Below are 13,375 nucleotides of genomic sequence, written 5' to 3'. Positions count from 1 at the left end.
CAAAACCCAACACCACAGCGTTTCTGACTCTGGAGATGTTATTGCAAGTCTCGTGATATTTGGCGTAAAGCCCCAGCTCCTGCGGCTTGGGAATACCGGACAATCTCAGCTTTCGTTTAAAAGAAATAAAAGCTTCTATCCCTCATGACTGCAGACAAAAGATTAAAAACAGGACCCAGGTTGAAAGGTTCAAAAACTATATGATAAATAAAAAGAACCCCACTTTTTTTTTTAAAAAAACTTTCATGATTTCTAAGCCAATCTCATGATTTTTGGGGCATGACTTCTGAATGCTTGGGTCTGGCAACACTGCAACCAGAACAAATCAACTCAAACTACTGGATAATAACTAACTGAGGTCTTTCCAACTTCAGTCAGCTGGTAGGAGAGTGGTCACATCCTTCTCTTTTCCTTTCATAGCCCTGCCCAAATTGGCCATCTTACAGGCAGGAACCCAGTAAACCCCGACATGTTGGAGCACCTGTACACCTTCTCACTGGCCTGTTTATGAGCCTGAAAGGGAGCAGAACTCTTTTGAAAATTTATCTCCACATGTGCAATGTGGTAGCATTAACAATACTGTAGAAAGTTTAACTTTGGAATTCCCTGACTCTCGTGGATCTAAAATCTCTGCCATGATGCTGCATTGACATCAGTTTAATTTAACTTAATTTAATTTTTGTTTAAAAAAATTCTTTTGATGGATCATTCATTTAAATAAAGGCCAGTGCATTACATTTTTATTTGAATGTATATATATAACAGCACCAGGATTATTTCTAGATATCCCTATGCGTGTCTAGAACTCTAGACCTTGGTAAATTGATTAATGAGGTAGCATTAAATACTGATTTCCAAACACTTCTCACTTAATTATTCAATTGTAAATGAACTTTTTTCCTACTGACACTTGCTGACATTTCCCTCTCCTCCCAATTCTCACCTCCAGTATTTCCCCTTCCTCCCACTTCTTCCAAGATCAATGTCGCATCTTTCTTCACACCACATTTAGGGCAGAAATGGCCTCTCACTTCTTGTTTATCAACCATATCCACTTTTCTCCCTGTTTCAGACCCACCTCTTTCATGTCACTTGCCAGCATTGAATTCTATGCTGCCCTGTTCACCCTCCATCTTCTCTTTCTATTGCTCTTCTGTAGACTGTACATGCTTGTCTCACTTAGAGCTACCTTAAGACATTGCTTCTTAGACATAGAAAGGGGTGACAAACAGCTCTCTTACTCAGGAGGAGTCTATGGAAGGAACCATGACTTTGAGTTACAACTCCTTTCATTATCTCCCCTAGCTCTCAAAGGAAGGCCATCTTCTACTGGCCTACAGCAGGCACAGATTTCATCCCCCTCTGCTTTGGCTCAGCTCCACTGGCCAGCATGTTGGGGGATAAAGCCAAGGCTCTGCCTATTCCTCACTCCTCTTCACCCATTCCTTGCCCACCTTCCTGGAGCACAGAATCACAACTCCACAGAGTCTGCTCTCTCCCCTGCTTATGGACTGGCAATGCAGGTAGCCCATGCAGAGGAATAAGGAGGGCTCTTATGCCCCTTACTTTTACTGCCTGTGCATAGAGGGCAATTGATAATCTTGTCCTTAGTCCTGGTCTGCACTATGAGTTTAGGGCGAATTTAGCAGCATTAGATCGATTTAACCCTGCACCCATCCACACGATGAAGTCATTTTTGTAAACTTAAAGGGCTCTTAAATAGATTTCTGTACTCCTCCCTGATGGGGGGATTAGCGCTGAAATCGACCCTGCTGGGTTGAATTTGGGGTAGGGTGGACACAATTCGATGGTATTGGCCTCCGGGAGCTATCCCAGAGTGCTCTATTGTGACCGCTCTGGACAGCTTCTCTCAACTCAGATGCACTGGCCAGGTAGACAGGAAAAGCCCTGCAAACTTTTGAATTTCATTTCCTGTTTGGCCAGTAGTGAGCTGATCATCACAGGCAACCATGCAGAGCTCATCAGCACAGATGACCATGGAGTCCCAGAATCGCAAAAGAGCTCCAGCATGGCCTGAACGGGAGGTACTGCATCTGATCGCTGTATGGGGAGATGAATCTGTGCTATCTGAATTCCATTCCAAAAGACAAAATGCCAGAATATTTGAAAAAAATGTCCAAGGGCATGAAGGTAAGAGGTTATAACAGGGATCTGCAGCAGTGCCGCATGAAGCCTACAAAAGAACCAGAGAGGCAAATGGCCGCTCCGGGTCAGAGCCCCGTTTCTATGATGAGCTGCATGCCATTCTAGGGGATGCCCCTACAACTACTCCACCCCTTTGCTTCCCTCCTCCCCCACCCCTCTAGGGCTAGCTTGGCAGTTATTCCCCGATTTGTGTGATGAATTAATAAAGAATGCATGAATTTGAAACAACAATGACTTTATTGCCTCTGCAAGCGGAGATCAAAGCGGGGAGGGGAGGGCGGTTGGCTTACAGGGAAGCAGAATGAACCAAGAGGGCGTGTTTTTATCAAGTAGAAACAAACAGAACTTTCACACCGTAGCCTGGCCAGTCATGACACTGGTTTTCAAAGCTTCTCTGATGCACAACGTGCCCTGCTGTGCTCCTCTAACTGCCCTGGTGTCTGACTGCGTATAATCAGCGGCCAGGCGATTTGCCTCAACCTCCCATCCTGCCATAAACATCTCTCCCTTACTCTCACAGATATTGTGGAGCACACAGCAAGCAGTAATAACGATGGGAATATTGGTTTTGCTGAGGTCTAACCGAGTCAGTAAACTGCGCCAGCGAGCTTTCAAATGTGCAAAGGCACATTCTACCACCATTATGCACTTACTCAGCCTATAGTTGAACTGCTCCTTACTACTGTCCAGGCTTTATGAGCCATGGGGAGCAAGGGGTAGGCTGGGGTAGGTGTAGGCTGGGGTAGGTGTGACCGTGCGGTGCTACTGACTGGGAGAGCAGCCTGAGGCAGAAGCCTCTAGCTGGCATGATATTACAGGCAGGACTGAATCTTCATTAGACAAAACTTAAAGAAGAGAATGACCTGGAGTCATTCCCATTTTTGTCCAGATGTCCCCGACCGTCCTCACCAAGGCCAACCAGAAGCAACCATGTCTGCCCAGGTGCCCCCGACCAACCTAACTGAGGTCGGCCAGGAGCACCCACGGGACGACAATGGCTAGCAGTCGTATTGTACTGCCTGCCATCTGCAAGAAAAGGCAAGGGGATGCTGCTGTGTAGCACTGCACTACCCAGGAGGCATACGATGACAGTGAGCTGAGCAGGCTCCATGCTTGCCGTGGTATGTCATATGCACGGGCAACCCAGGAAAAAAGGCTAGAAATGATTTTTTTGCCATTGCTTTCAAGGAGGGGGAGGGGCTGACGACATGTACCCAGAACTACTCGCGACAATGTTTTTGCCCCATCAGGCATTGGGAGCTCAACCCTGAATTCCAATGGGCGGCGGAGACTGCAGGAACTGTGGGATAGCTACCCACAGCGCAACACTCCAAAAGTTGATGCTAGCCTCGGTACTGTGGACGCACACCGCCGACTTAATGCGCTTAGTGGGACACATGCAATCGACTGTATCAAATCGATTTCTAAAAAAATCAACTTCTATTAAATCAACCTAATTTCATAGTGTATACATACCCTTGAGGCTATGTCTCCTCTAGCACTGTTATCAGCAAAACTTTTGTTGGTCAGGGGTGTGAAAAAACAGGTGGCATAGCTACCTCTGCTCATGGGGGGTGATTTAATTATGCTGGCAGACAGCTCTCTCCCGCTGGCATAAAGCAGCTACACGGGAGACCTTACAGCGGTGCCGCTGTATTGGTAGCAGTGCCGCTGTAAGATCTGCAGTGTAGACATAGCCTTAGATTGTAAACTCCTTTGCCTTGCCGTTTTTTTTGCTTTAAGATCTACTGCTGAAAAGTGCTACGCAATTGCCAGGTATTGTTACTTTTTGTGGGGGGGGGGGGGGAACATGTACACATATGGTGCTCCGCAAACATTTTTTAACAACAACAGAAAACAATGCATGGCAAATTTGAAATTTGGGGGGGAGGGAATCTGGCTTTGAGTTATTTGTGCACAAAAACCCCATCTGAAATAAGAAAATACAGTTCAAAAATAGTCAAATGGAATTTTACATTTTCCAAAATTAAGTTGCCTTTGGACAGAAGACAAATAAGAATAATTTTTTTCAGAAAGTTAATAGTATCTGAAACAAGGAGCTTATAATGGAATTTTAAAAGTTAGAGATGGAAAAGACCTATTAGATCCCCAAGCCATGGCAGGACTGTTTCCCACAGGGAAACAGGCTTTTGTCTAGTTAGTTTTAAGACAGACTGTTCCACAGCCTAATACAGCTCCCTATCAGAAGCTAATTTCACATACACTCTCCATTTAAATTAGTTCCTCAAAAACATACTGGAGAGAAGTCAAAAGTCATCATTTCTCCACGGGGCTACAAGTGGGGTTTACATCCATATAAATCTCTCTGTCCTAGGCACTGATATGACACCAAACATCTGGGTGTGGAATACAGATTTAAGGCAGACAAGTAAATATTGAACTGCTTTGTTCTTGCCATCCCAGGGTTCAGCTGCTTTAAATTATGTTTATATTATCGTTTAGGTCTAGTGGGCTGAACATAGGACTGCGAATCAGGAGATGTCGGTTCTATTCCTGACTCTGCTGGTGACTCACTGTGCCTCAGTCGCCGGTTCTGTAACAAGAGGATGATAAAACTAATACACTTTTGGAAAGCTTTTTGAGATTGGCAATTGAAAATGAGAACCTGACCAGGTTGGCTTCTAGGAGCTTCTGCAATATAAATGAACAACAACAACAGAGCTGGTTGAAAATTTTCTAGTGGAACAGTTTTCCATCAGAAAATGCCATTTCATCAAAACCGAAACTTCCCACAGGAATATATCAATGAAATTTCACTTTGGAATTTTTTTTGAAAAAGAAAAAGGTTTCAATAAGGTGAAAACTTTCTGGTTCAATATTTTCAGATGTTTTGATTTTTCATTTCAAAATGTCTTTTATTTTAATGTTACTAAAAAATTGTATAAATGTCACAATCCAAAATGAAATGCTTTAGGCAACCAAAAATGATTTTCTTTTGTGGTGGGAGGGAAGACATTTTGTTTCAAGTGAAAATGGGAACTTTTTTGTTTTTGTTCCAGTTCAGATTGAAACAAACCTTGAAATCACAGAATTCCGCACGAAATGGAAAACCCTGTTCCCACACAACTCTAAATAATAATATGCCATATTAAGTATAAGAGATAGTAGTATATTGAGAGATGTATATGCAACCCCCCCACATATATTCCTACACTCATACACTATATATTAATAGACACATATGCTTCCTATTCAACAAAGTTGCTATGCAACAGTCTACTACAGATCCCTCCACAGAACCTTCACATTAGCAGATTTCCTCGCCTCTGTGCAGTCTGTGACGACTCTTACCAAATTAAGCATCAGTGACCATAAATTTAAGGCAGAGATTGGGAGGCACATAGTACAGTGCAAAAGGACTGTGCAACCAATGTGACAGCAGAGTGAACTGAAGAGACATTTTGTGCTCCAATGTCAAAAATATGATGGAGTAAGAGATATTTCCTCAAATTATCAGAAATGATTAAAGACTTTCCATTAAAAAGCAGTTAGGAAAAAAACCTGCATTACCCTGGAGAGGATGGGAAGAAAAGAGATGACAGAGATGACATTTTACATAGCAATCTACCACTGAATCAGAAATGGACAATAATAACCAAAGGTTGTGGAAAAATACCCTAAACCCAATGTGAAGACCTACCATGAGCAGATTGTAACTATCTTTGACAGAGACTTGAAGAGTCTTTCTCCCCTTTACACTTTGTTAGCTTGGATAGCTTGTTACTGAATTAATTCGAATGGTTATAGGACCACAACAGGATATCATTTCTGTTTCATGCACCTTCAGACAAAACCCTGAAAGGCAGCACTCATAAGGCTAAAGGCAGGAATGTGAAAGGGAAGCATGAATGCTAATGCCTGGGTGAGACATACAGTATTATAAAAACTGGGCTTCTAGTACTTTGTCCAGTCTAATTTAAAAATTACACAGGAGCAGCCAGACTGGATCTGACCCTGGGCCCATTCAGTCCAGTGTCCTGTCTCTGACAAATTGCCAGCACCAGATGTTTCGGATGAAAGTACAAGAAACTTCTATTCCCTAGTAGTTTAGAGATTGTCTGAAACCCTGAATCATGGAGTTTAATGTCTCCTCCAAAACTTGTTATCATTAACTATGATAATTCTAGACATTCTTAACATCCATACAAATGTCTAATCTCCTTTTGAATCTTGCTAAGTTTTGGCCTCAATGACTTCTTGGGGCAGTGAATTCCATGGTCTGACTGTGCATTGTGTGAAAAAGTATTTCCTTTTAATTTCATTGAATGTCCCCTTGTTCTTGTGTTAACAGAAGTTCCTGATCTACTTTGTCTGTACCATTTATTATTTCATATACTTGTATCATGTCATATACAACCAACGAGGCTTCCACCACTTCCCTTGGCTTACCAGATTTCAGTATAAGGAAGTTCTTCCTGTTATTCACTCTAAGTTTCTTCTTTATTAATTTAATCCCATCACTCTAAGTGATAGCTCAGGTGGCACACCAAAAAATCAGTTCACAAATCAATGATTTGTGGGTTGTTATCATGTCCATCCTGTTTAGACATCCCCGCTTAGCCAAGCTAGACCGATTTTGCTTTTTAAAAATCTTCCCTCATCAATCAAATCCCTCCAGCTTCCTGATCATTATGGTTGCTCTTCTGTGAATTCCTTCCAATAAATTCTAGTAGTACAGTGCCATGATTTGAAAACAATGGTCTAGATAAGGCCATGTAGAGAGGGAATATTAGGAACACAGGACTGGAAGGGACCTCCTGGGTCATCAAGTCCACTTCCCTGCTATCGCAGGCAACCTCATCATATAATCTCATTCTTAAATATATCAAGCCTCATTTTAAGACTAGCTAGGTTGCTTGCCTTAGTACTCCTATTGGAAGGCTGGTCCAGAATCTTACCCCTTTGATGGTTGGAAACCTTCTTCTAATTTCTAGTCTAGGTTTACTCTTGGCATATGAAGCCCAACATTGTAATAACCTTGTATGCTGCCATTGTACGTTGCAAACTCATCTCATCTTTGCTGCCTGTCTCACTCCCACGGGCAGGAATTTTCAGAAGAGTGTAGCACCCATGACTGGGAAGAGAGTTTCCAAAGAACTCAGCTCTCTGGGAGGCACCAAAACACATAGCCAGATTTTCAAAAGAGCTCAGCCTACTGGGTTCACATTGAGGGCTGAGATCTTTTGAAAGTCTGGCCCCTATTTAGTTGCTTAAATGTGGCACTAAGCTCTTTTGAAAACGTGGCCCTGTGTCTGTCTCAGCACTCCTATCTCCCAGAGTCCTCCTCCCTCCCATTGAATATGTGTGCTGCAGATCACTCCTTCCTTCCCCTGCCTCCTCCAGTTTTCTCCTTTTGTTACTTTAATGAAGAATTTTAAAAAGACATTCAATAAGATTTCTGACAAAAGGTCCTGTTGGTGATATTGGCTGTACCTCACTAGACACTTGCTTCCACCTCAGCACATTCCCATTTATCATTAGCCTTTGTTTACAGCCTTTTAGCCAGTTTTCACTCCACAGGACAGTCTTCCTATCCTAGGAAATTTATTTTTTCATTTAATAATGAAAGTGCCTCTTCATCCAGAACTACTGCACATACAACCATATATCTGTTGTAGACAGACAGAGATATAAATGCCTGATAGCAGAATAGAAACTAAAACAGTATTAGTTCTACACAGACACTGCTGTAGTGGAGAGAAGTAGAGTTTAGAAGAGGGATCAGTGTGGGGAAAAAATGCCTAGAGGTGGCTGTATGGCAAGTTATTGGGCTCTATAAAGGGTTAAGTGGGTGTAATTCTATGGCCTGTGTTATGCAGGAGGTCAGGTGACCAGACAGCAAATGTGAAAAATCAGGATGGGGGTAGGAGGTAATAGGAGCCTTTATAAGAAAAAGACCCAAAAATCGGGACTGTCCCTATAAAATCGGAACATTCAGTCACCCTAATCAGACTAGATGATCACAATGGTCCCTTCTGGCTTTAACATCTCTGAATCTAGTTTTGTGTGCCTGATTTTCCCCAGGTGTAATTGCATTGATTCTACTGGAGTTACTCCTTATTTACACTGGTATAAGAGAGATAAGAATGCAGGGCTTCATTTTGATCTGTCTAGCTTTGTTTTTAGTTTTGGGCCCCAATAATTAAAATTTCCTTGGCACACATCCTCAGGAGACAGCCTGTCAATGGGGTTTCTTTCATTTAGTTTCTTGCCTGCTCTCAGCTGTAATAAACTTCCCCTCAGCTCTGGAGAAGGGAATGAAGACACTGAGGTATGGAACGGGATTGGCCTCACCATTGTGGGAGAGCCCTAAGGAGGTCTTGGTCATTGCGGATAGCCTGATAAAAGTGAGAGCGGGGGGCATTAAAGGGGGAAGAAGAAAGAGACTTCTCATTATATGGTAAGGAAGAAAAACTCAGTATAAAACCTGGGGAGAAATGCTGAAAGTGTCACAATGTCTTATGTGACAGCTGTTTTCACTGAGCAATGCATGACCTGAAATACCAAACAGACACATTATTTCCTCCCCCACGCAGTTCCTTACATCTCCTTGTCAATTGCTGGAAATGGGCCATTTTCATACCACTACAAACAGTTCTTTTTGTCTCCTGCTGATAATAGCTCACCTTAACTGATCACTGTCCTTATAGTGTGTATGGTAACACCCATTGTTTCACATTCTCTGGGTATATATATATATATCTTCCTACTGTATTTTCCACTGCATGCATCTGATGAAGTGGTCTGTAGCCCACGAAAGCTTATACTCAAATAAATTTGTTAGTCTCTCAGGTGCCACAAGTACTCCTGTTCTTTTTGCGGATACAGACTAACACAGCTGCTACTCTGAAACCAAACAGACACAGTGGGACAAATTCATTGCTGGTGTAACTCCACTGACTTCAATGGCATGAAATTGGCCCACTGCATCAAATCCATTCCCGTTATAACCACCGTGATACCTGTGCCATATACAGTGGATACTTCCTGTGGTGACATGGGCAATCCTTGTCTATCTTACTGTGCTCTATAGTTATCAGAACTGAATCAAGAAAGAGGAGATGCAGAGGAAGAGGGAAAAGAGAAAGGAAGAGAGGTGGAGCGTAATAAAGATGTGACATGCAGATAAGAGGCTAGTTTCTGTTTTCCCAGCCCTTGCCACTTGCGATGGGGCAGGGTTACAAAAGATTATACTCCTGTCACATGGCAGGGGTTAGTGTCCATTGACTGCATGGAAAAGAAGGAAAGAGAGAAGTGTTGTATGAACAAAGCAGATACATAGCTGGATCCTGTGTATGGTATCCCTCCTCACCCCATTCCCTCCACAGTGAAATTAACACAAGGTGGGCCCATTTCTCAGATCTGAGCCAATCCAGCAGGGAAGCCATTTAGGTGGGCCAGGGAACTGCAGAAAGCTGCTTGTGCCTCCAGGTTCAGGCTCGGCCCATCCAATCCTGACAGCTCAATCCCCAGCGGAGCTCACAGCCCTGACTCATACATGTTGCATATACACAGAGCTGCAGAGGTGGGAACCAGAAAAAGAGGGAAAAGAGAAAGTGTGCAGCAAGGAATAGATGCAATACACCTTTGTTGTTCACCCCCACGCAGAGCTGGCCTGGTGTATTTTTAAATGAGAGGAAACTGAAGAATGGTGCAGAAGGTAGTAGAGATCAACCCCCTCACTCCTGCTCCCACTGGATCTCACTGCTAATCCATCCCCCACCACACACCTCACCATGACTCTACAGGTGGTCTCACCCCTTCCATATTCTTACATGAGACAAAAAAAATTCTTGCTTTATTGCCAACTCCCAGCTCCAGCACTTTGGTCATCAATTGGGCACGACAGACAGAATGACTCCACATGCAGCCTTACTGTTCACACATTCCTCACAACCCAGATGGGCAGCCTTTGCAAAGCCCTTTGAGAAAAAGGTTTTTTTGGAGGGTGGGATGGGGGCGGTTGGAGACAAAATGAAGGGCTAGGCTGAAAATCTCAGGTACACAGGAACTTAGCCTACACTTGGATTGGAACTAGTGGCTCTACCCCATTCTAGTGGCTCTACCCCATTCTCCCAACGTCCCTGAGTTCTTCGGTGCTCACAGCCAAACTGAGGCTAGATTGGTGACTTGGAGCTGGAGTATCCCAGCTAAGTATCCCAAACCTATTTCCCAGTTCCTGAGCCAGCCAATGGTCCACCAGCTGGGACTGGACTCTAGGGGCCATTGTTCTGGTGATACACAGAGTATACATGCATACCTGTCTTATAGGCAACAAGGTCAATCCAGCTACCTGGAGGTCCAGGGCTGGACAATCAATGGGTGAAGAGATCCCAGAAACAGCAGCAGAGCAATGAATAAAAACGGCACAGACAAGGGTGAAGTGCAGATGGAATGAGGTGCCAGTGAGAGGAAAGAACGACTTACTAGGCACCCGGTTGATGGCTTTGAGGGGCCTCAGGACACGGACAGTACGGATTGCAGATAAGTTAATGTTTTGGAGGTCCAGGGAATATTCCACCATCCTGCAACAGGAGAGACAGAGAATGAATTTAAAACAATCCAACACCCAGTTTAAGCGACAGGTAGATCACCGGCAGGAGGAAGTGAGGGGTGCTCGAGATGAGAGGGCAGGGTGTTCACGCCCTCCATGCAGTGCAAACAGCTTTCAACGCATTCGTGCTTTTCCATCCAGCTAGCGGGGAAAGTGTTAAAAACAAGGGGTACTGATGAACCAACCCATGAATACACTGATAATATGCTAATGTGCTCCCTACTGAGGCTGGAGAGGCAGAGGAAGTGAATGAGGACTGGCTTTACACAGAACAGGGTGCATTTTTATTCAAGAGTTTCTGGCAACAGTATAAGTCCTGAGAGTGAAGCTGGAGTCCTCGGGAGCCCTATAAGAGCAGAACTCAAGTCCCCAGAACCCCAAGGTAGAAAATTCAGCCCTACAATCCATAAGTTTTGGAATGAAAATGAGAGAGCGAGCAGCAGTGACGAGCCATCAGGCTCCAGCGCAGCAGGCTGCAATAACCCCAGCCTGGCACTGGGATGGTGGCAGAATAGCACGCACCCCACAGTTGACCTCTGCAGAGAGAGGCGGGCTGGAGTCCACTGGTAGCCGAACAGTCTGGAGCACAGCAGCCACCTTCCCTTCCCAGCTGGTGCAGCTGGACTTACTGTGGCCTACACATCCATGGAATCCCATAGTAGGGATCTAATCAAGGATCCTTATAGCATTGGGCAGGGCCCACAAGCAGCAGGAGTATCACATCTCAGCTGTACGTCACTCCTGTTGGACACCATCCTAAGGGTATGTCCTTACTTTATGATATATACAGGATCTGTGTTTTTTTAAACTTGCAACCTACGCAGTGAGTTCTCTCCCCAAATAATCTTGAGAACTGAGCAGCTATGAGTAATGCATTGGCTTTAACCCACCCCTGCCAGTCAGACAAACATTAAGGAAACATTCCTTTAATTTAATAAGCAGGAAAGAGAGGAAACATGGGCCTTATAAGGCACCTACTGTAAGAGAACCTCAAAGCACTTTACACATGTTAATGAATTTAGGCTCATGACCCCTCTGGAAGGTAGGCAAGCATTGTTATTCCCAATTTACATGAAGGGAAACTGAGGCACACAGCAGTAAAGTGACTGGCCTCAGGTTAGCCACTGAGTCAGTGGCAGACTCAGGAATAGAACTCAGATCTTCTGAATCCTTCTTGACATTAACCACACAAGGCCAGGGGGAAAAGTGACATTCTCTTGCTGTTTCAAGGTGCATAGGAGAGGGATAGGAAAAACTTCTCCTTTCCACTGCATCAACTCCAGGGTGACCAGATGTCCCGATTTTTACTTGTTGGTTGGGACGTGAATTGTTCTGATATTATGCCCTCCAGTGCACAGGTGGAGGGGGCTCACACCCCTTCCCCCCATTGGATCTCTCTCCAAATTCCCACCCTTGCCCTGCCCCCAGCCCTGCCCCCTCTGCCCCATTGGATCCCTCCCCAAATCCCCGCCCTGGCCCTGCCTTTTCCCCAAGCATGTCGCATTCCTCCTCCTCACCCCTTCCTCCCAGGCTTGCGCTAATCAGCTATATGGCAGCGTAAGCACTGGAGGGAGGTGGGAGAAGCAGGACGCAGCAGCCATCTCAAGAGAGGTGGAGGTGCAGCAGAGGTCAGCTGGCACGGGGGGGTGGGGTGTGGAGCTGCCGGTGGGTGCTCAGCCCCCACCAATTTTTCCTACGCTCCGGTGGCTCTTTTGTGTTGTTGTTGTTCTTGTTTGCTTGTTTGTTTGTTTTTTCCTCCACTACCGGCTCTTGGGGTTTTGTTTTGGTTTTTTTTTTCTCTGCCGGCACCCCACCACCACCACCACACCCCCGCATCCCAATATTTCACATCTCTCATTTGGTCACCCTAATCTACTCCAAAACCAGAAATGCTTGCTTCACATGCTGCACTTGTCATATATAGGGGCCTTTAGATTTCAAGGCTGTCTATTTAGCACCTTTCACCAGCATCAGATTCACTTTATATTAAAATACCATGTTGCTTTGTCTCAATTCTTTTGAGCACTGTAACCTCTCTATCTGAACTGATCCCTGCAATCCATCTCCTCATTCCCCCCCACCCAAAGGACATGAAGAGCAGGTGTCTACTTTTCTACTTTAGCTATTCCGATGGGTAGGAAAGATAGAAAATGTGGCAAAAGACCACCTTGGCTTAACCAGGAGATCTTGCATGATCTACAAAATAAAAAGGAGTCATATAAAAAATGGAAACTAGGTCAGATTACAAAGGATGAATATAGGCAAATAACATAGGAATGCAGGGGCAAGATTAGAAAGGCAAAGGCACAAAATGAGCTCAAACTAGCTATGGGAATAAAGGGAAACAAGAAGACCTTTTTATCAATACATTAGAAGCAAGAGGAAGACCAAGAACAGGGTAGGCCCACTGCTCAGTGAGGAGGGAGAAACAGTAATAAGAAACTTGGAAATGGCAGAGATGCTTAATGACTTCTTTGTTTCGGTCTTCACTGAGAAGTCTGAAGGAATGTCTAACATAGTGAATGCTTATGGGAAGGGGGTAGGTTTAGAAGATAAAATAAAAAAAGAATAAGTAAAAAATCACTTAGAAAAGTTAGATGCCTATAAGTCACCAGGGCCTGATGAAATGCATCC

General features: G+C 44.3%; 1 protein-coding gene across 1 annotated transcript in view; it reads right to left on the bottom strand.

Moving 5' to 3' along the window:
- Window positions 1-13,375, bottom strand: part of CACNA1I (calcium voltage-gated channel subunit alpha1 I) — a 141,517-nt gene that overhangs the window by 86,061 nt on the left and 42,081 nt on the right. Inside the window, 1 exon segment of the mRNA XM_030546703.1 lies at window positions 10,615-10,712. Coding sequence (XP_030402563.1) covers window positions 10,615-10,712 — 98 coding nt within the window.

The sequence above is a fragment of the Gopherus evgoodei genome, chromosome 1 (assembly GCF_007399415.2).
Source record: "Gopherus evgoodei ecotype Sinaloan lineage chromosome 1, rGopEvg1_v1.p, whole genome shotgun sequence".
NCBI classification, from domain to species: domain Eukaryota; kingdom Metazoa; phylum Chordata; order Testudines; family Testudinidae; genus Gopherus; species Gopherus evgoodei.
The sequence above is the reverse complement of the archived record's forward strand: the minus strand, read 5'-3'. Positions and strand labels throughout refer to the sequence as shown.